Here is a 22,888-nt window from a genome sequence, read left to right as displayed (position 1 = left end):
TAACCCTTAAGTATCTGATTTGATCAGCAGGGAACAGATTTGCTGCTTTCAGCTATGGCATTTTTACCTTAACTTCAGCCGTGCCTCAGCACGATCACCCAATGAGCCAAAATGAGCTAAAACAAGGTAGACAAAAAGAATAGAGGAGAAAATAAAGTCCTCGGGGATAATTTGTCTTCTGCGCCAGCGATGCAGTGGCTCGGCATGACTCGATCCTGCCTCCCACAGAATAAGAGCGCTGGATGTCTCGGTCTGACAAACAGCACAATTTTCTTATGATGAAAGGAAATTGTGGCTGCTCTGTATATTTTACGAATTCTGTTCACAACATTATCATTACTGGAGAAATAAATTCTCATCTTGCCTGATTTTCCATTAATGTGATTTTTTATGAGGAATGCTTATGGTAACATTCCCATGCTAGTTATTTCTGCTTATCAGGACAGATCAGAAAAGGCTTTCGTGGCCATGGAGAAGGCAGTGATGTGGTTTCTATCTGAACATAAGCAGGTTACAATGTAGTCATTTTATGGCTGGATGGATATGCTGGATACGTTGTCATACAGAACATATCCAACCCTTTTCTTAATTCCTAGGCTTAGAAAATATGACAATGTAAATCATTTTCAGCTGTCTTGGACAGAACATGTCTTTTCAGGCATACTAAAGTAATAAAGGGCAGCAGCAGGAAATGGAGCCCTCCAATGGCCTTAGTATGCGTTATGCAGATGACAATTATTATTAATGGGTTTATAATGTACAGTTTGCTTTACAAACCAACTGCAACTGATTTGGTTGATAGCCATAATTGAGAGGCTTCAGCGGTAGAAATGAAAAGGGTCACGTTAAGGATGCGAATATCATAAGTAGATGTGCACATATTCCACGTCGATTAATGGGCACAAGTAAAGAATAATGGACCCTCCGGTCCATGAATGTTTAGGCATCAAATGTGAAAGGAGTTGACCGGCTTCGGACAATATTCTGCAGTGACTTGATGTCTGCGATTTGACTCATCAGGCTTCCATCAATTCACTTTTAGGCTAAGTGCACACGTTGCAGAATTTCTGTGGAAATTCCGCAACTCCTGCCGCGGGTATATCGCATGCGGAATTGGCATGCGTATTCCCGCTAAACACTAGCGTTTTGCAAGCGTAATTAGCGGAAAACTGATTGACAGGTTGGCCACACTTGTCAAACATCGTGTTTGACAAGTGTGACCAACTTTTTACTATGCAGCATCAATAGTGAAAAGATAAAATGTTAAAAATAATAAAATTAAAAATCCTGATATTCTCACCTTCTGGCGTCCCCGGCAGTCTTACCGCTCATTGCGATGCTCCGGTCCCAATAATGCATTGCGGCAATGACCTCAGATGACGTAGCAGTCTCGCGAGACCGCTACGTCATCACAGGTCATTTTGGCAATGTATTATTTGGACCGGAGCATTGCGAGGAGCGGGAAGGCTGCCGGGGACGCCAGAAGGTGAGAATATCAGGATTTTTTATTTTAATTCTTTTTTTAGCCCCTTAGTGACGGAGACAAATTTTTTAAATCTGACCAGTGTCACTTTATGTGGTAATAACTCTGGAACGCTTCAACAAATCCCAGTGATTTTGAGATTGTTTTCTCGTGACACATTATACTTTATGATAATGGTAAATTTAGGTCAATATGTTTTGTGTTTATTTATAAAAAATATCAAAAATTTGAGAAAAATGTTAAAAAATTAGCAATTTTCAAAATTTGAATGATTATCCCTTTAATCCAGATAGTCATACCACACCAAAACATTAATAAATAACATTTCCCACATGTGGGCTTTACATCAGCATCATTTGTAAAATGTTATTTTATTTTCTTAGCATTTTAGGAGGTTTAAAATTGTAGCAGCAATTTTTCATTTTTTCAAGGAAATTTACTAAATTTATTTTTTTAGGGGCTTATCCATGTTTGAAGTGACTTTAGGGGTCTCATATATTGGGAAACCCCCAAACGTGATACCATTTTAAAAACAGCACCCCCTGACATATCAAAAACTGCCGCCAGGTACTTTATTAACCCTTCAGGTGCTTTACAGGAATTAATGCAAAGTGGTATGACAGAAATGAAAATGTGTATTTTTACCACCTAAATGCCTCTAACTTCTGAACAGGTTACAACAGCCGTCAAACTCTAAGGCTGCTATTTGGTCATGAATTGCCATGGCAAACATCAGGACCACACAATCATGATCTGAGGGCACCAATTTGGGATAAAGAGGGAGCCCCCACACTCTGTTAACCATATATAATGATGTAGTCACTATTGACAGCAGCATCTAAGGGGATAAACAGATTTGGACGGTGCAAATACTGATCGTGGCTGATGCAGAAAGTTGTCAGCTATAGTGTACAGCCAACAGATGCTGGATTGTCACCTGTATGGGGAGGCTATTCTCTTATATGTAAGGTAAGTTAAAAGGCGTATTGGCTGTCATTAAGGGCAGGGGTGTCAAACTGCATTCCTCGAGGGCTGCAAACAGGTCATGTTTTCAGGATTTCCTTGTACTGCACAGGTGATAATTTAATCACCTACACAAATAATGAGTTGGTGATTAAATTATCACCTGTGCAGTACAAGGAAATCCTGAAAACATGACCTGTTTGCAGCCCTCGAGGAATGCAGTTTGACACCCCTGATTAAGGGGTTAACAATTAGGAGTCTCCTCTCCTCCACCCTGGGTACCAACCGCACATGATCCGCTTTATTTCCCGCATGGTGGGCATAGCCCCATGCAGAAAGTAAGCAGATCCATACATTCCTATGTGTGCGGAATCCCCTCGATTCCGCACAAAGAATGAACATGCTGTGTTTTTTTCCGGAATGCGATTCTAATAATAGGATGCTTAATGTATGCATTTTTATCGCATTTTTATAGAGAAAAACCGCGAAAAATCCTGAACGTGTGCACACAGCCTTATTGAGAAAAGTTAGAGGAGTTTAGTCAGCAAGTGACCGCAAGTATACAAACTGTACACGTGAAGCCCCGTGACCGTCTACAGGCACTGGGAAAACCGCGATATTGCAACAGCGTGGCCAGTGCATGCTGTGACGATTCGTCAGTCTGCAATCACATGCGGTGACCTCACACTTTTGTTCTAACTCTGCACATTCCCTTTAACAGTCATTACTGCAGAGTTACAGCGGATCTGTCATGAGATTTCACAATACAAACTTTATACATTATTACTTAGAGATAGTAGGCCTGATGAGACTGGGATATTCACTTTGATAATACATGTCAGAATGGCTGGATAATTCTGATAATCCAGCTATGGAATGATATAACTCATGAGCCTAAGTGTAGACAGTCTCTGCCCATCCAGCCTGACTAACAGCTTGTATTGAGCAGTGTGAGATCGCAGCAGACAAATGAGCAGTGAATCAGGCTAATAAGAGGGCAGAGACTGTGCTGATTATACAGACATTCTGACAAGGATTTTCAAAGTAAATGCAGCATCATATCAGGTCTAAGAGATCTATTAAAGCACCTCTCCAGAGGTTTGTTTTTTTTTAACTGCTGGAGATGTGCATCTAATCTAAGGTCCCTGACTCTACTTATAGGGCTAGTTCACACTATGCCGTTTTGTCAGTGTTCTATGCAAATTTTCAGCTGCGTTTTACAACACCAGCTATGTCTATGAGATTTCAGAAATCTCATGCACCCACATTGGTTTTTTTGTCATCAGTATTTTGCACTTTCTATGTTTTTTTGCACAATAGAGCGTATCACTTCTTTCATGTTTTTTTTTTTAGCATTTAGCATCCATTGACATAAATGGGTGGTGAAAAAATACTGAAAATCCGCAGGTATCAATCTAGCATGTCAAAAACGCACACAAAAGGAAGGAAAACCAAGCAAAACCTGCTTTTTTCTGCAGCTTCTTTCCTGCCAAGAGATCAAGTTTTGCTGCAGAAAAAAAGAAACGCTGAAAAATGCCAATTGTGAACTTACCCTGAGGCCATGTGCACACGTCAGGATTTCTTGCTGAAATTTCCTGACAAAAACCAGACATTTCTGCCAGAAATCCGAATGCGTTTTTTTTGCGTTTTTTATGCTTTTTTTGCGTTTTTTCCCAATGCATAGAACAGCGGGAAAAATGCAAAAAATCCGCAAAATTAATGAACATGCTGCTTTTTTTTACCGCGTTGCGTTTTTTTCGCGGAAAAAAACGCATCATGTGCACAAAAATTGCAGAATGCATTCTAAATGATAGGATGCATAGGTATGTGTTTTTTATAGTGTTTCTATCGCGAAAAAACCTGAACGTGTGCACATACCCTTATACTTAATCACCACAGTTTTCACCTTTTATCACTGCAGTCGGTCTCTGGCAGTTTATGACCTTCCAGATTGCTCTAGTATCGAGCCAGCCAGCGGTCACGACTCAAAACATCTCTATGAAAGCATCATTTTAGCTCTGAAACACTTACATTGAGAGCTTGTGATATAAATTCCAGTCAGAAGTAGCGGTCACAAGGTGGCACCGAGGGACCTGAGCGGCGTCAAAAAAAGGTGAAGACACCAGAGGTTGAGTATAAAACTGGGGGCATGGACCTTACTTTAGAAGAACTACTCCAGCGCTGAGAAAAAACCCCACTGGACTGTTGGTTTCAGTGACATATGCAGATTGTATTCTGAATCTTGGTGACAGATCAAATAAGTTGAAAATTGGCAGCAGTAGAAAATTCTCAGAAATATTCCACAGCAAATAATACCTAATATTATGCAAAAAGTACTAGGATGCTATTCTTAGAAATCTACTAAAAAAAAGTGAATGCCCTCATCATCCCCCGCCTCAACTACTGCAATATCCTCCTCTGTGGCCTCCCTGCCAACACTCTCACATCTCTCCAGTCTGTCCTTAAGTCTGATGCCCGACTAATCCACCTCTTTCCTGGCTACTACTCCCCTCTGTAAATCCCATCATTGGCTCCCAAATCCTCAACGTATCCATTTCAGGCTCTTAACACTGACCTACAAAGCCATCCAAAATCTGTCTCCCCCATACCATCCATAATCTGTCTCCCCATATATCTCTGAACTAATCTCCCGATTCCTTCCCACTCGTAATCTCCGGTCCTACCAAGACGTTCTTCTCTCCTCCACACTTCTATGTTCCTCACCCAATCGCTTGCAAGACTTCACCTGAGTATTCCCCATCCTCTGGAATTTTGTGCCCCAAACACATCCAATTGTTCCCCTCATTCAGAACTTTCAAGAGGAACTTGAAAACCCATCACTACACAATAGCTTACAGCCTGCAATGACCCTGCCGCCACCTCACCAACACCAGAGCTTCTGCAACCCGTCGATAACTATCAGTTCACTGTAATTTCTATGTTTTGTATGTAACCCCTTCTCATGTACAGCACCATGGAATCAATAATAATAACGAGATTCCCAGTCCTCTTTCCCTCTGAAGAGGCTATTTGTATATAAGTAAATTAATGCGAATAGTCAGCAAGGCATTCCGAGTGACTCGCTTAGGTGGTAGGCTCATCTAAGCACACAGAAATAAAACATCAAGCGTTTCAACATCTTTATTAACTCACTTGTTTCCTCCAAGGAAGTAGCCACTTTGGGGACCTTGGCCGTAGTCTAACTGTAGGTCCTAAAGAAAAAAAAAAGGAGGAAAAAAATTTTTTTAAAATAAGATCATTAATGACGATCTACGGTGATCCAGGAACATATTCACCCTATATGATGTAGACACTTTATGCTCCTAACACTAACGGACATGGTAGTATAGGAAATACGAGCTGGTCCTGTACTTCACAGAGGGAACTAGCAAATTTCAGAAGGTTTATGAAAATATGAAATCTTTCTATTATGTCTGCACCTGTTGGTGGATTTACCATGTATAGATTTTTATTGCCTTTCATAGAGGAGAGATATCTGATCAAGTCTGTGGTTCTTATACTATGGTTCGGAAAAACTGACATCAGCTGTTTTTAGTGTGCAATGGGTCTGATTGGCATTAGTGATGAGCAAACTGAGCGTCATCACTAATTGGCACCAATACCCATCATAACACAATAAAATAACCTGTCAAGAGATCAAAAGGGGCCATTTTTTCCTTCTATTTTTAATTTGCCATAGGGTTCCAGAGATATGGGTGCCCAAAATGCTAATTACTATGATCATGACAAGGGGGTGTGGCTCACATGATTCTCTGGGGCGTGGCTTTAGGCTGCTTTGCATAATTAGACTGTGAGCAATGCTTCCTTCGTAAAGACCATAAAAATCTGGATACTGAGCGCAATAAAATAAAGATCCATATATCTGGAACCATATGGTGGAACTAAACAGAGAAAAAAAACCCCAATATTCTTGGGAGTAGCGGGATTAAAATATGAGCAAAACCTCACCAAATGACAGATCCTCTTCAATATAGTAGTCAACATCAATTTGAGTGACATACTGTACATGCCCTCCTAAGGCTGCTTTCATACATCAGTTTTCTGCCGTCAGGCTCAATCCGGCGAATTTTGAAAAAAACGTAGACGGCGAATGTTGCCTCCGAATCCGTTTTTTTCCCCATAGACTTGTATTGATGACGGATTGCGACGGATGGCCACAGGTTTCATCCGGCGGCGAAAATTGTTGATCCGTCGGCGGGAAAAAACGTACAAAGTTACGTCTTTTCTCTCCGGCGAAAATCCGGACAGCGCCGGATCCGGTGGTGTCCAGCGTTTGCTACAATGGAACCCTATGGTGCTGGATCCTCTTTAAATGATGAAATCCAGCGACGGATTCCGTTTTTTTAAACTGAGCATGCTCCATTTTTTCTGGATTCAATTTTAACTGGATCAGCTGGTCGGATCCGTTGAAAAAACGGATCTGTCGCATCAGTTTTTCACAATCTGCGACGGATCAGTTTTTTTCAACATTCGACGGATTGTGCCTGATGGCAAAAAACTGATGTGTGAAAGCAGCCTAAGAGGGAAAGGCAATATTATTCTTCAAATTCACTGTATTTAGGGCCACTGTCAGGTGCATAAGCTCGGGGAAAATAGACATCTGTCCACTATAGTCACCTATTGTAAAACAAAAAAAACCTCATATACCAAATGGTATAGCCTTTTTGTGGTGTCTCTATAGGAAAGCGAATTCTGCTCCGCTTTCCTATACGATTGCACAAGCAGTAAGTTGTCGCATACCAGCCAAACGAAGGTCAAAAGAACGGATCATATATGGGGAGACTTTAGGAACCATAAACTATAGTACACCGGGAAAAGCTCCAGACATGTATTTAAGGCTAAGTGCAGTACACACTTAGCCTTACTGACATTTTGATCATTAACAAAGACGAAGATACATATACCACAAAGAACCTACAGGTGTTAACATTAGATTTATTATGCAAAAAACACAATGACGGAAATCAGTAAAACTGAGATTAGTGTGTACAAAAACAAAGCAGTGACATAATACGTGTAATTTATTGAGGAAGAGACAAATAAAGAATCCTGAACCTCACTGCATTTGGAGAAAGCAAGCCGTTAACTAGGGGAGCGCAGGTTCCCTTCAATTACATTAATATCCCAAATCTAAATTAAAAATATAAATGGATGGCAGAGGGACACATCACCAATGCATCACGCTTACAGATGCCATTCTGACCTAACTTTCTGCCACAAGCCACATTATACCCTACCGTTCAAAAGTTTAGGGTCACCCAGACAATTTTGTGTTTTCCTTGAAAACTCATACTTTTATTAATTAAATGAGTTGCCAAATGAATTTAAAATCTAGTCCAGACATTGACAAGGTTTGAAAAAAAAGTTCTTCTGTGTGATCCAAACACCTCAAACTTGGATTCGTCTGTCCATAACACTTTTTTTTCAATCTTCCTCTGTCCAATGTCTGTGTTCTTTTGCACCTATTAATCTTTTCCTTTTATTAGCCAGTCTCAGATATGGCTTTTTCTTTGCCACTCTGCCCTCTGAAGGCCAGCATCCCGGAGTCGCCGCTTCACTGTAGACATTGACACTGGTGTTTTGCGTGTACTATTTAATGAAGCTGCCAGTTGAGGACCTGTGAGGCGTCGATTTCTCAAACTACAGACTCTAATGTACTTGTCTTGTTGCTCAGTTGGGCAGCGGGGCCTCCCACTTCTCTTTCTACTCTGGTTAGAGCCTGTTTGTGCTCTCCTCTGAAGGGAGTAGTACACACCGTTGTAGGAAATCTTCAGGTTTTTTTGGCAGTTTCTCGCATGGAATAGCCTTAATTTGTAAGAACAAGAATACACTGTCGAGTTTCACATGAAAGTTCTTTTTTCTGGCCATTTTGAGAATTTAATGGAACCAACAAATGTAATGCTCCAGATTCTCAAGTACTGTAGCTCAAAGGAAATTCAGGTTTATAGGTTCTCTAATCAGCCAAACTGTCTTCAGCAGTGTTATCATACAAGGGTTTTCAAGGGTATTCTAACCATCCATTAGACTTCTTACACAGTTAGCAAACACAAAGTACCATAAGAACACTGGAGTGATGGTTGTTGGAAATGGGCCTCTATACACCTATGAAGACATTGAATTACAAACCAGACATTTGCAGCTACCACATTAACAATGTATAGAGTGTATTTCTGAATCATTTAATATTAGCTTCATTGGAAAAAAAACTGTGCTTTTCTTTAAAAAATAAGGGAATTTCTAAGTGACCCTAAACCTTTGAACGGTAGTGTACATTTTAACTGTACATATATGTAGTAGTCAAGCACAGTTCTATATACAAAGCAAGCCTTGACATAGTCTTTTTCCATAATGCATGAGACAAGTGTTTGTCAAACCACAGCTCTTTGGCGTATGAACTTTACCACTTCCACACACAACAACTTTGACTCAACAGAAATTCCCCAGACTGAGGCCTCACACATGTATGCGAAAAAATGGTACCAGTGTCATCAGTGTTTTTATTAATGTCATCAGTGTGTCAGTTTTTACCATCAGTGTGTCAGTTTTTACCATCCGTGTCAGTTTTTATTATCAGTGTGTCAGTTTTTACCATCAGTGTGTCAGTTTTTACTATATGTGTCAGTTTTTATCATCAGTGTCAGTTTTTACCATCAGTGTGTCAGTTTTTACCATCAGTGTGTCAGTTTTTACCATCAGTATGTCAGTTTTTATTATCAGTGCGTTACTTTTTACCATCAGTGTCAGTTTTTATTATCAGTGTGTCAGTTTTTACCATCAGTGTCAGTTTTTACCATCAGTGTGTCAGTTTTTACCATCAGTGTCAGTTTTTACCATCAGTATGTCAGTTTTTACCATCAGTATGTCAGTTTTTACCATCAGTGTCAGTTTTTACCATCAGTGTCAGTTTTTACCATCAGTATGTCAGTTTTTACCATCAGTATGTCAGTTTTTACCATCAGTGTGTCAGTTTTTACCATCAGTGTCAGTTTTTACCATCAGTGTGTAAGTTTTTACCATGAGTGTGTCAGTTTAACCATCAGTGTATCTTCAGTGTGTCATCAGAGTGTCTATTTTAACCATGAATGAGTCATCAGTGTTTTTTATAGAGGAATAAAGAAAAATAAATTAAAAAGCTTCTTCTATACTTTACAACGGTAAACATGAACGGCACACGGATGCTGTATGTGTTTCTCGCTGACCCATAGACTTATATTGGTCCTTGTCATTTGTGCTGCCGGGAAACATGGACATGTGAAGAGCAATATAGATTATAATGCGTACGCGCTGTAGCCGTGCAAGAACCGGATACAGCGCATACATGTTACATGGACATCTAAATGACGCATAAGTATTTAAATCGAGTCTGTCATGCCCAAAATGCTAATGAAACAACTTGTATAGGTATGTAGAGGAATAAGCTCTATACAGAATCATACTTATAATACAGATTTTAGTGATTTAACTGCCCCCCCCAAAAAAGATTTTTTATGCAAATGAAGGGGCTTCAGCGCACCCTTGGTGTGACCAGAGGCTCAATCAGCAGCTCTGCATTTTGCAGATAATGTAGGAGCCCAGCCGTGCTCCGTGTGCTCTTATCACAGGCTCCTGTCTGCAGTAGAACACTGACTGGCAGCTGCAGACAGGAGCCAGTGATAAGAGTGCACACTGACAGTGCAGAAGACCACCTGTGCGCAGTTCATTGATTTTTTCCAGTGTGCACTCTATTTCTGGTTCCTATCTGCAGACTCTCTGCTCAGTACTGTACGATAGATGGGAGCAGCAACTACAGATAGAAGCCAGTGATGAAAATACAATGACACTGTCAGAGAAGCAAGTGGCGGGGCTATTGCAGGCCATGCAAATGGGGCACCCAAGACCCTTGAGGTGCTTACAATTTTTTTTTTCCTGAGAACTAAAAGCACCATAATCTATACTAAGAGCATGCTTTTTATAGGGGCTAAGTCCCCTACATAACTGTATAAGGGGTTTAATTACCATTTTGGCGGTGACAGACTCCCTTTAACAATAATGAAAATACATTTTGGGAACAGACAATTTGGCAATAGAAATATCTGTCATTCTTCAGTGCACTTTTTACTTTTCTACTTTATCCCAAAGTGTTGCCAAAGATATTTGAAGGCACAAAGTACACGATGTACACGGAAACACCTGGGTGGATGAATGAATGCAAATGTCCAGTGATATCGGGGTGTCGAGAAAGTACAAATATAGACATTTCTAAACTGGTTGTATCAAGTTGTCCCCCTTAAAATATAACCCTGGTCTGCAAGTTCTGACATTTATCAGAATAAAAATGAAGAATCTTGTTAGAAAGCTCCTGGAAATACGTCCATGCAAACAGCCTGGGTTAAATAGAATGGCTACAAGCTGCAAATAATTAGCAAATGCAAAACAGGTAGATGCCATCAGCAGTGGGCACATGCCTGCCAACGCACACTAACTGCTTGTACATGCAGAATGTGGAAACAGAAGAAGTAAATGCCTTACATAAGGCAGCGTTAAAGAGTAACTTAAACTTTATTACGGTACTTTTTTTTTTTTTTTTAGCTGAGTGCCCTTCTAATTGTCCTGTGATCCAAAAAAAAAACACATTCAAGAGGTGCGCAGCTCACGAGGAGCTATGTGTTCCTGCCTGAGCGCACAACCACAGCAGAGTACAGAGTACACACTCGCCAGAATCATCAGTTTCCTGGCCTGTACTTTCTACTCAATCCATACTCCGCTCTAGGTGATATCTTTGTAAATGGAATCACTACTATGTGTCTAAATAATGAAGACCAAAATGGCACAATTTTGAAGAATCCATATGAAGATGTGCACTAAATCGTAAGGCATATGGAAAGAAAAACTACTGTGGCTGCAGGGTCTTCTAACGTTTTATTTAACTTAAAAGTAGAAGGAACGGATATTATGCGCTGGACATTTTTTAAAGCACCACTCTAGAGCTATTTTCTTTTAATTGCAGTGCTGGATTGGTGCTACTAATGTACGTTTCTTGCACCTAGTCTCATATTACCAGCCGCCAACTTCATCTTTTACTAGTGCCACTCTGGTCAGTCCTCTGCACGTTGTTACCTGCAGATCGCTCCAGACGTAACAACTCAATATATAGGTGCTTCTCAAAAAGCTAGGATATTATCAAAAAGTTAATTTATTTCAGTTGTTCAATACAAAAAGTGAAACCGATAGATTAGTCATTACAAAGTGATCTATTTCACGTGTTTATTTCTGCAAATGTTGATTATGGCTTAGAGCCAACGAAAGAAAACCCAATAGTCATTATCTCAGTAAATTAGAATATTTTATTGAAAAATGATTTTAAAATTCGAAATGCCTACTGAAATGTATGTTCAGTAAATGCACTCAATACTTGGTTGATGCTCCTTTTGCATCAATTACTCCATCAATGCGGCATGGCGTGGAGGCAATCAGCCTGTGGCACTGCTGAGGGGTTATGGAAGCCCAGGTTGCTTTGGAAGCAGACTTCAGCTCGTCTGCATTGTTGTGTCTAGTTTCTCTCATCTTCCTCTTGATGATTCCCCATAGACTCACTATGGGGTTAAGGCGAGTCAGGCGAGTTTGCTGGTCAATCAAGCACAGTGATACTGTTTGTAAACCGGATATTGGTACTTTTGGCAGTGTGGACAGGTGCCAAGTCCTGCTGGAGAATGAAATTTCTATCACCAAAAAGCTTGTCGGCAGAGGGAAGCATGAAGTGCCCTAAAATTTCCTGCTAGACCGCTGCGCTGACTTTGGTCTTGATAAAACACAATGGACCTACACCAGCAGATGACATGGCCCCCCAAACAATCACTGATTGTGGAAACTTCACACTAGACCTTAAGCAGCTTAGATTGTGGTCTCTCTACTTCCTCCAGAATCGGGGAGCTTGATTTCTAAATGAAATGCAAAATTTACTTGGACACTTTGGACCACTGAGCAGCAGTCCAGTTCTTTTTCTCCTTGGCCCAGGTAAGACGCTTCTGGCGTTGTCTATTGGTCATGAGTGGCTTGACACAAGGAATGCGACACTTGTAGCCCATGTCCTGGATACGTTTGTGTGTGGTGGCCCTTGAAGCAATGACTCCAGCAGCAGTTCACTCCTTGTGAATCTCCCCACATTTTTGAATGGCCTTTTCTTTCAGAGGTGCGGTTATCCCGGTTGCTTGTGCACCTTTTTCTACCACACTTTTTCCTTCCACTCAACTTTCCATTAATGTGCTTGGATACAGCACTCTGTGAACAGCCATCTTCTTTAGCAATGACCTTTTGTGGCATACCTTCCTTGTGGAGAGTGTCAATGACTGCCTTCTGGACATCTGTCAAGTCAGCAGTCTTCCTCATGATTGTGGAGCTACTGAAACAGACTAAGGGACCTTTTTAAACGCTTAGGAAGCCTTTGCAGGTGGTTTTTGTTAATTACTCTAATTTACTGAGATAATGACTTTTAGGTTTTCATTGACTGTAAGCCATAATCATCAACATTAACAGAAATAACCACTTGAAATAGATCACTCTGATTGTAGCGACACTATATATAATGTGAGTTTCACTTTTTGTATTGAAGAACTGAAATAAATTAACTTTTTGATGATTTTCTAATTTGTGAGAAGCACCTGTAAGGCAGAAAGTAGCTCTCATAGGCTTACAGTGAGAGCTTGTGTCAGGTACCTCTGACGTTCGGTCAATCAGAAGTTGTGGTCACACGATGGTAGCGTGGGACCGGAGTGGCACCAGGAAGAGCTGAAGATGGCAGCGGGTAAGTATAATACCAAGGTCAGGGAACTGACATTTGTAGCACCGCTCCAGCACTGACATAATAAAAACCACTGGAATGGTGATTTAAGTACATAACTATGGCCACAAAGAACTTCTGAAATACATATTTCTTAAAAAATTTGGATGTTTTGTTTGCTTCATCCTCTGGGTATAACAGTACCTATCACACTGCAAAATTAGTTAAAGGGGTTGTTCAGTGGAAAAAAGATATCGCCCATCTCAGGGATAAGTGATAACTTATTTATAGGTAGGTTTCCAACCGCATTTGCCCACCAGGCTGCACTTGGCACTTTAACTCTGAATGGTCATTTGGCTGCTCGGCATTTACTCTGTCCACTTGTACCGGCTGGATCTTTACCTTATAACAGCTTCATCATCTCTAATGGGGTATCTTTTTAAGGTTTTCATTTTCTCCTTCCCCAGTATATAGAGGTATTTATTTCTTGAGGGCTGGCAGCATACCATCTACTTTTTGGAGTTATTTATTGTGTTTGTTAGGACAGATCTATACATGTAATGTTGGTGCATTAATTTATTTAAACATGTATTGTTGGATAGTATTGATTACTGCAGATTACCCTGTCCAATTTTGCCATGTACATTGTACCCTGGGGAGGACCCGTTTTTTCAGCCTTTGTGGCATTTTAAATGGTTTTATATTGTGATGTGTTTCTGCTTTTGTAGTACTCAAATAAAATAGAAACTTATTTGTAAGGTGATCCCTATTCGTATGCATACTCCTTTCTGCTCTCCCATGTTTTTTCTTTACACATTTTTGTATGCATAAGGTTTATCCCTGTCCACTATTTAAACATTTGTGTGGTGCCCGCAAACTTCCCATTATATAAAAGTTTCCTACCGCTGGGACACACAATAATTGGCTAGATTTTTATGACCATCACTGCACATGCCTGACCGCCATTCTATTCATTTTCTATGACTGCAGGAAAAACCTAAGCAAAGTGCAGAACCCAGTGTCTCTATAGGAAATTAAGAAAGAGGTATACTGCAGTTCCTCTCTGATGGGGATAAAAGTATTTCTCTTGGTGTGAGTCCCAGCAGCTGTAAACCTCCATGATCAATAAGTAATCAACTGTCTTGTGGAGGTGTTTTCTACTGAAAACAAATGAACAGTCAGCAGTATTGTAACCCTTACCTCTCTTTTTCTGCACATCTTCTTAGGTCCTGTTCACAATGCATTTCTGCTTTGCTTTTTTACTGAAAGTGTCTGTGATTTCACATGGGAACAGAAAATAGGTCTGCTATGCTACTGTGCCCATATCAAGACAAGGACACTTAAAGTAAAAAACCACAAATGGAGCATTTGAACATTGCAGCCTTTGGCTCTGTTGAAGGTTGGTCTGAATCCCATTCTTTGTGTGATGTGTATAGAAACCCCTCAAACGCACTGCAGAAATGCAGTGTGAACAGGGCCTTAGCTCTGAAGATGGTTCAGGTATCTACTGTGATACAAAAAAGGCTGTTCGAGCAAAACAAACATTCAAAGATTTCAATTATGAATAAAAAAACAATATGTCTCCAAATATGTCCATGACAATACTATGCCTTGGATTCGTGGCAGTTATTAGAGAAAAAAAAGTGGCCAGGTTTCATTCATATCATATTCCTGCTGTGCCTTTGAGTGTTCCAATTTTGATTTTTAACCCGCCATACAATTCCAGAGATATGGGCCTTTTTACATACCATGGTTTTAATTTCTACAGTATGGTCTTTACTAAGGGGGCAGTGTTCACAGGACTCTTGAGGCGTCTCGTAAATAGGCTACTTTGCATTATCACCCTGAAAGAATCGCCTCCTTCAAAAGGCCATAAAAAAAAAAGAAAAAAAAGTAAAGAAGCCCATAAGATGGAACCGCATGGAGGGAACTACTTGGACAACTCCCTGTCATTCCCCATACTTGGCCCAAAGAAAATAAAAAAGGTTATACTCGCCTCTCGTTCCTACACCGTTCCCGAAGTGACAGCGCTGGCGTCACTGTCTCCACCTTCGGACGACTTGACCATGAAGAGGAAGTCAGAGATCAGCTATAGTCCTGCTTCCTCTTCCTGTTCAACTAGTACATAGGCGGGGCCAGTGACGCCAGCGCTGATTGGGCGCCGGGGGTCACATGTCACAAAAACCGCACGCGAACCTCAGGGAGGGGGAGTGCCGACACAGCTGTAACAGCACCAGCTCAGGAGTATAGGCTTTTTTATTTTATCAGGGCCAAGTGTACGGTATGAGAATGAGCTGACCTAGTAGTGGAAACCCCTTTAAGCAATTCTTTTCTGACATTTATTGTCTACAGGTTCCACGCATGGATCACAGATATCAGTAACCTACTCTATTTTAGTCATTCTAACCACTGTCCAAAATAAATGTCACAAGCTAGCCCAGAATCAAGGCGGCTAGCGCACATTCCTCAGACACCTAATATGTTCATATTAATTCTTGGTCAGCGGGCAGGAATCCCTTAATCAGCGTATGGCGTTTTGGGCCATCTGATACAAGGCCAGTCTGCTTGATATTCCGCACTAGGCCTCTGGCATAATTACCTGTGCGGAGCATGCCAAGTCCTCCTGGACATAAAGAAACTGATGTTTAAACCATTTTGGCCCAACTAGGAAAGTGATCTGTTTTTTTGGGAGCAAACCCAAATCTGTCTTTTTGAGATTTTGTCTGTTTGTCATAAATTAATTCCAGAACAGAGACAGTCAAAACAAAGAGGGGAAGTAAAAATCTTGCAAATGTGAGAGGTTGTTCAGCTGCCACCCGGAGAATCGCATCTTACGTGACATTCTCATGAACATGACATCTGTCAGTGCGGCTTAAAGTAGTATCAAAGGCTTACAAGGCAAACAGCATCAACTATAAATAAGAGTGCCGTGGAAGGCAGGAAAACGAGCGTCTATACTGCTATACAATATACTCGAAGGATATGGAGATAAATATTTCCCCATGGAAACAGGCAGCAGGGAGGAAGATATGATTATGGCTATGGAAGATAAAATCGTCTTCATCTCTCTTACGTATGCACTCTTCTATCCAGAGGTGCTCCAAACACAGAAATATAAAGAGATGAAAAATTGCACCAACTGCAATGTCTGAGTCTGATAAAGCTTTAATTTTTGTTATTCTCATAGTATAGCACTAAAAAAATAATAAAATCAGAGCTGCTAACTCCCGAGGGGGCCAGTGCTGCTTTTCTGCTGCTGTCGCCAGTGTTTTGTTTGCCAGGCTGCACAATTACAGTGCCCTTAACTGCAGCAGCCAATCAGTGGGTCAGCGGTAAGGCGGATGTGGTGTCACTGAGCCCAGTGATTGGCTGCTGCAGTCACAGGTGCTGAAGTTGTGACATCACATCTGAAGCCTGACAAAAAACACTTAAGAAGGTAGTGGCGAAAAGTAACCACAGAAGATGAGGAGCGCTAATTTTATATATTATTTTTGCCTGGCGAGGGCATCAAAAAACAAAGTAAAATTGAGAACTCCTTCGTCTCAGCTAGGGTAACGTTTGCCTGCAAACCACACTGCCGCATTGCATCCAATGCGTATTTCACCATAAAAGTGTCAGCAGTTTTCAAATAGATTTTTAGAAGTTATATGTACGTGATTGACAATTATGACAGACCACACAATTCTGCATAAACTGCATGGTCATAAACAATTTGTTAATTTCTAAAAATCGGTTTGAAAGCCACAGAGGCTACTATGAGGGATGCTATCGAGGCAAATAGGGCTGACACCTACATGCTCACTCACTGCAGTGAGGCAAACGATGTCCAAAGGATGAACGTCGGGAGTCTATCTGACCTTGTTTTTGTTTGTGTCTGTCTTTTAGTGACGACCAGAGAAGGACCAGGCAAATGTTGCCATGAGAGGGCCGAGGGATTGCTAAAGTGAACCAGTCAGTGGATTCATGTTGCCCAATGTTGCGAATCAGAGTTGGGCTGCACGTTTGCAATCATGTACATTTTGATTTGAAATGTGCCGCATTTTAGAGAAAACATTTTTAGTTTAAAGATCCCTGTATGTATATAGGGAGAGACCTGTCAATCCTCTGGAGTAGTGGAGTAGACGCCTCCAGCTCAAAAATATTTCCAGAATCCGTCCTTTCCTCAACCCTCACTCTACCAAAATGCTTGTGCATGCCCTGATCATCTCCCGCCTCAACTATTGCAACATCCTCCTCTGTGGCCTACCTGATAACTCTCTCGCACCCCTCCAGTCCAGCCTTAACTCTGCTGCCCGACTAATTAATCTCTCTCCTCGCTACACTCCTGCTTCTCCTCTTTGCAAATCCCTTCACTGGCTCCCAATTTCCCAGCGTATCCAGTTTATACTACTAACACTGACCTACAAAGCCATCCATAACCTTTCTCCTCCATACATTTCCGAACTAATCTCTCAATATCTTCCCTCATGTAATCTCCGGTCCTCCAAAGACCTCCTTCTCTCCTCCACGCTTATTCGCTCCTCACCTAATTGCTGCCAAGACTTCTCCAGAATATCCCCCTTCCTCTGGAATTCTGTGCCCCAACATGTCCGGTTATCCACCACATTTGGATCCTTCAAAAGAAACCTGAAAAACCACCTCTTCAAAGAAGCTTACAGCCCGTAATGACCACACGGCCACCTCAACACCATCGGAGCTACTGCAACCCTCGACCTACTGTCTCCTTCCTCGTGATCCTGTAGAATGTAAGCCCGCAAGGGCAGGGTCCTCTTCCCTCTGTACCAGTCTGTCATTGTTAGTTTTGTTTATTGTAAGTGATATTTGTATTTGGATGTAACCCCTTCTCCTGTACAGCACCATGGAATTAATGGTGCTATATAAATAAATAATAATAATAGTGCAGGGAGAAGCCGGCCGGTGTGTAAACTGTTTTGATAACATCTCGCGCACTTGGCCGTAACTGTATTCCACGTCAGATTTTTCTTAGCCTAAATCTACATGGAGAATCGGCAGCAATTCCGCGAATTCGCCCGTATACAGACATATTGGCTTACAGTACAGGTGATTTCAAGAATTGATAGTGATAGAAATAATGTAAAAACCCAAGTGATATTGGTTCTGGTCTACTTTGCCCAGTCAAATGAATATTCTGTTGAATGACAAATAGGTTTTAACTATCTTGTGTTAATATTTGGAAATGTTAAAACATATAGTTTGTTTAATATGACATTTTACAGATCTGTACTGGGAAGGATATGAGAGGACGCACTACATTCTTTAGTCTGGGTGTTAAACGAATCATGATGAACAACGCAGGACTGAAGCACATCCTGTACTGTGCAGGCTTATGTCTTGGGGGGAACAACAGGAGAACAACATATAAACGAGTTGGAAAGCCAATAAAAGTAGACACAAAGGAAAAGTTGACAAAGAAAAAGAATATACCAGATTAGATCTTGCAGTGTAGTATATTTCTTCTGCACTGTCCAAAAAATCGTCCCTGTCGAGCTGTTTAGCAGACAGATACCCAAGTTATTTACAGTGATTGAAAGCGGCACATATACAAGAGGGAATATCACTGGGAAGATCTAAAAAAAAAATAAGTCTCAAAACCGAGCGCCTGGCCAGGCAACAGCACAACACTCACACCATGCTTGCTAGGATTTTTCACTTATTACAGAAGATAACTGAATAATATTTGGTTAGTGGCAAACACAACCAGAAGTGGTAAGAGCAGGAACCGCAGATGTCCCTCCAGGAATTTCAGATGGACAAGAATTATATAAATTGAAGATAATCAAATCAAAAAGTTAGTTAAAACCCCAAAAAGCATTAGCAAGAGAGATGCATTCTGTCTGACCTGCCTCTTAAACCATTTGCCACATGCAGGATCTTTTAAGAAAACAAAAAAAGGAGAAAAAAAGCAAATCTTAAGAGGCTAAATAAGAGTGGAAAAAAATCATTGATAACCATAGTGTGCGGAGTGATGTGATTGCAGCAACAAACCACAGCTACACAGCGTCCAGCTACTGACAGCAGTAACATACACGTGGAAGGTGCCCATGGTCCCTGGCATCATAGACAATGGTGGCACAACTCAGTAATAGCAGATTCCCTAATGTCCGGATCCTCTAAGTACTCACCAGGTCATGATGAGGCTCCGTCTCTTTCCTCATAGGTGGATCAAACTTTACCTGGCCAACTACATAAGAAAGAAAACAGATTTCCATTCATTTGTAACATTACATTGTTTTCAACGTTTAATTTACTAATGGCATTTCTTAGAATATTATAATAATAATAATCTTTATTTTTATATAGCGCTAACATATTCCGCAGCGCTTTACAGTTTGCACACATTATCATCACTGTCCCCGATGGGGCTCACAATCTGAATTCCCTATCAGTATGTCTTTGAAATGTGGGAGGAAACCGGAGTAGCCGAAGGAAACCCACGGAAACACGGAGAACATACAAACTCCTTGCAAGGCTGCAGTGCTAACCACTGAGCCACCGTGCTGCCCCTTAGACAGTATTAGTAATAGTCCGGGACTCATCACCCGTGTATTCGGTGAGTGGTGGCAGCGTGTATGAGCGGGCGTGTGGCCTGGGTCGGTGTGTGATTGATGCTCCCATTACAGCATAGGACAGAGGCTGTATGCTGGACAAAGAGGGGAGACAGATTTACCCTTGCAGGCACAACCCCAAGTCACGTGCTGAGAGCGGGCACGCGAAGAATTAGCAGCAGCACGGAGAGGGATCTGTGACAGCGGGGAGTGGGATCCGTGACAATTAACCCCTTAACGACCAGAGGTATTTTTGGTTTTGCATTTTCATTTTTTGCTCCCCTTCTTCCCAGAGCCATAACTTTTTATTTTTTCGTCAAAATGGTGGCAATGTGTGTACCATATCATGTACTGGAAAACGGGGAAAAAAAATTCCAAACACTGTGAAATTGAAAAAAAAAGTGCAATTCCACACTTGTTTTTTGTTTGGCTTTTTTACTAGGTTCACTGAATGCTAAACCTGACCTGCCATTATGATTCTCCAGGTCATTACGAGTTCATAGACACCAAACATGTCTAGGTCCTTTTTTTATCTAAGTGGTGAAAAAAAAAATTCCAAAGTTTAAAAAAAAAAAAAAAAAAAAAAAAAAAGCGCCTTTCCGATACCTGTAGCGTCTCCATTTTCAGTGATCTGGGGTCGAGTGAGGGCTTATTTTTTGTGTGCCGAGTGGATGTTTTTAATGATACCATTTTGGAGCAGATAAGATCTTTTGATCGCCCATTACAGCATTTTAATGCAATGTTGCGGCGACCAAAAAAAACGTTTTGCCTTGTTCTTCTCCTTACGCCATTTAGCAATCAGGTTAATTCTTTTTTATATTGATAGATCGGGCGATTCTGAACGCGGCGATGCCAAATATGTGTAGATTTGAATTTTTTTATTGTTTTAGTTTGAATGGGCACGAAAGTGGGGGTGATTTGAATTTTTATATATTTTTTCAAAAAACTTTTTTTTTTACTTTTGGCATGATTCAATCGTTTCCATGGGAGACTAGAAGCTGCCAAAACCTGATCGGCTCTGCTACATATAGGCGATGATCAGATTGCCTGTATGTAGCAGAATTGCTCACTTGCTATGAGCGCCGACCCCAGGCGGCGCTTACAGCAATCCGGCAGTGACAACCATAGAGGTCTGCAGGAGACTTCTGGCTGTCATGCCAACCCATGGGTGACTTGCGGTCATGTGACATGGACGCCGATGGGCGGGATTTCCGGCACACTTGCTTGAAAGCCGTGTTATATGCTACTGTCAGAAATTGACAGCGGCATTTAACTAGTTAACAGCGGCAGGTGGTTCACGATTCCACCCAGGGCTATTAGAGGCACCTGTCAGCTGACATGTGCCGGAAAAGATGTGGGCTCCGGTGTCGGAGCCCACATCAAAGGGAGGGAGTCTGGCATCAGCGTACTATTACACACGATGTCAGGAAGGGGTTAAAGTGAATCTGTCACCAGGTTCTTTTCTGCTCCATCTGAGAGCAGACTGTAGGGACAGAGAACCTGATACCAGTGATTTATCACTTACTGAGCTGCTTTCTGTCATTTTGATAAAATCAGTTATATCTACTGCAGATCGAGCAGTTCTCTGACTACTGAGCTGTGTATAACTCCGCCCACACCACTGATTGGCACCTTTCTACCCACATACAATGTACACAGAAAACTGCCAATCAGTGTTGAGAGCGGTGACATACAGAGCTCATGATTATGCTTGACTATCTAGCAGCAGGTTTACTAGTCCTCTAGTGATAATCTCCTGCTGATAAAACAATGTTTTTAGCCAAACTGCACAAAGCAGACCAGTAAGTGGCACATCATTGGAATCAGGGTCTCTGCCCCAACATCATGCAACTCTCAGATTAGGTGGCAATAAGCTGGTGACAGAATCTCTTCAGGTAGCTAAACTCTTAACTTTTATAACACATTTATAGGAGTGATACAGTGCCATGTAAAAGTTTAGATACCCCTGGTCAAAAGTACTGTTATTGTGAACAGTTTAGCAAGTTTAAGATGAAATGATCTCTAAAAGAGCTAAAGTTAAAGATGACATTACATTGTATTTTAGTCAAAAAATTTAGTCAAAAAAAAAAAATATATATATCGGCATTTTTTACATTTTAAAAATTGCAAAAAGGAAAATGATCCAATGCAAAAGTTTGGACACCCTGCATGGTTAGTACCTAGTAACACCCCCTTTTGCAAGTATCACAGTTTGTAAACACTTTTTGTAGCCAGCCAGTGTTTCAATTCTTGTTTGAGTGTTTTTTATCCATTCTTGCATGGAAAATTCTTCCAGTTCTGTGAGATTCCCGGGTCATCTCGCATGCACTTATATTTTGAGGTCTAACCACAGATTTTCAATGATCAGGGGACTGTGAGGGCCATTGTAAAACTTTCAGCTTGCGAATTTTGAGTTAGTGTATTGTGAATTTTGACGTGTGTTTAGGATCATTATCCATTTGTAGAAGCCAGCCTCTTTTCAACTGCAGCTTCAGCTTTTTAACAGATGGTGTTATGTTTGCATTAAAGGGACATTGTCACCTGAATTTGGAGGGAACAATCTTCAGCCATGGAGGCGGGGTTTTGGGGTTTTTGATTCACCCTTTCCTTACCCGCTGGCTGCATGCTGGCTGCAATATTGGATTGAAGTTCATTCTCTGTCCCCCGTAGAACATGCCTGCACAGTGCAATCTTGCCTTGCGCAGGTGTGTACTATGGAGGACAGAGAATGAACTTCAATCCAATATTGCAGCCAGCATGCAGCCAGCGGGTAAGGAAAGGGTGAATCAAAAACCCCAAAACCCCGCCTCCATGGCTGAAGATTGTTCCCTCCAAATTCAGGTGACAGTGTCCCTTTAAGAATTTGTTCAAATTTGATTGAATCCATTCTTCCTTCTACCTGCAAATGTTTCCCGTGCCGTTGGCTGCCACACAACCCCAAAGCATGATCGATCCACCGCCATTGCTTAATGGTTGGCGAGATGTTCTTTTCCTGAAATTCTGTGCCCTCTTTTCTCCACACATACCTTTGATCATTGTACCATAAAGAGTTCTATTTTAACCTCATCGATCCACAGGATTTGTTTCCAAAATCCATCA

General features: G+C 41.2%; 1 protein-coding gene across 8 annotated transcripts in view; it reads right to left on the bottom strand.

Annotated features, from left to right (window-relative positions):
* MAP4K3 (mitogen-activated protein kinase kinase kinase kinase 3) overlaps window positions 1–22,888 on the bottom strand; it is a 331,018-nt gene that overhangs the window by 59,851 nt on the left and 248,279 nt on the right. For 4 of the 8 annotated variants that reach the window (XM_069769035.1, XM_069769037.1, XM_069769032.1 and 1 more), the window contains 3 exons: window positions 19,367–19,425; window positions 18,669–18,731; window positions 5,600–5,658 (listed from right to left, as the gene is read on the bottom strand). In XM_069769035.1, the coding sequence (XP_069625136.1) occupies window positions 5,600–5,658; window positions 18,669–18,731; window positions 19,367–19,425 (181 nt within the window). The remainder of the gene's footprint in view (window positions 1–5,599; window positions 5,659–18,668; window positions 18,732–19,366; window positions 19,426–22,888) is intronic. The other 4 variants (XM_069769038.1, XM_069769039.1, XM_069769034.1 and 1 more) reach the window with 1 other exon arrangement.

This window comes from Ranitomeya imitator, chromosome 5, assembly GCF_032444005.1.
Source record: "Ranitomeya imitator isolate aRanImi1 chromosome 5, aRanImi1.pri, whole genome shotgun sequence".
In the NCBI taxonomy this organism is placed as follows: Eukaryota; Metazoa; Chordata; class Amphibia; order Anura; family Dendrobatidae; genus Ranitomeya; species Ranitomeya imitator.
The sequence above is the reverse complement of the archived record's forward strand: the minus strand, read 5'-3'. Positions and strand labels throughout refer to the sequence as shown.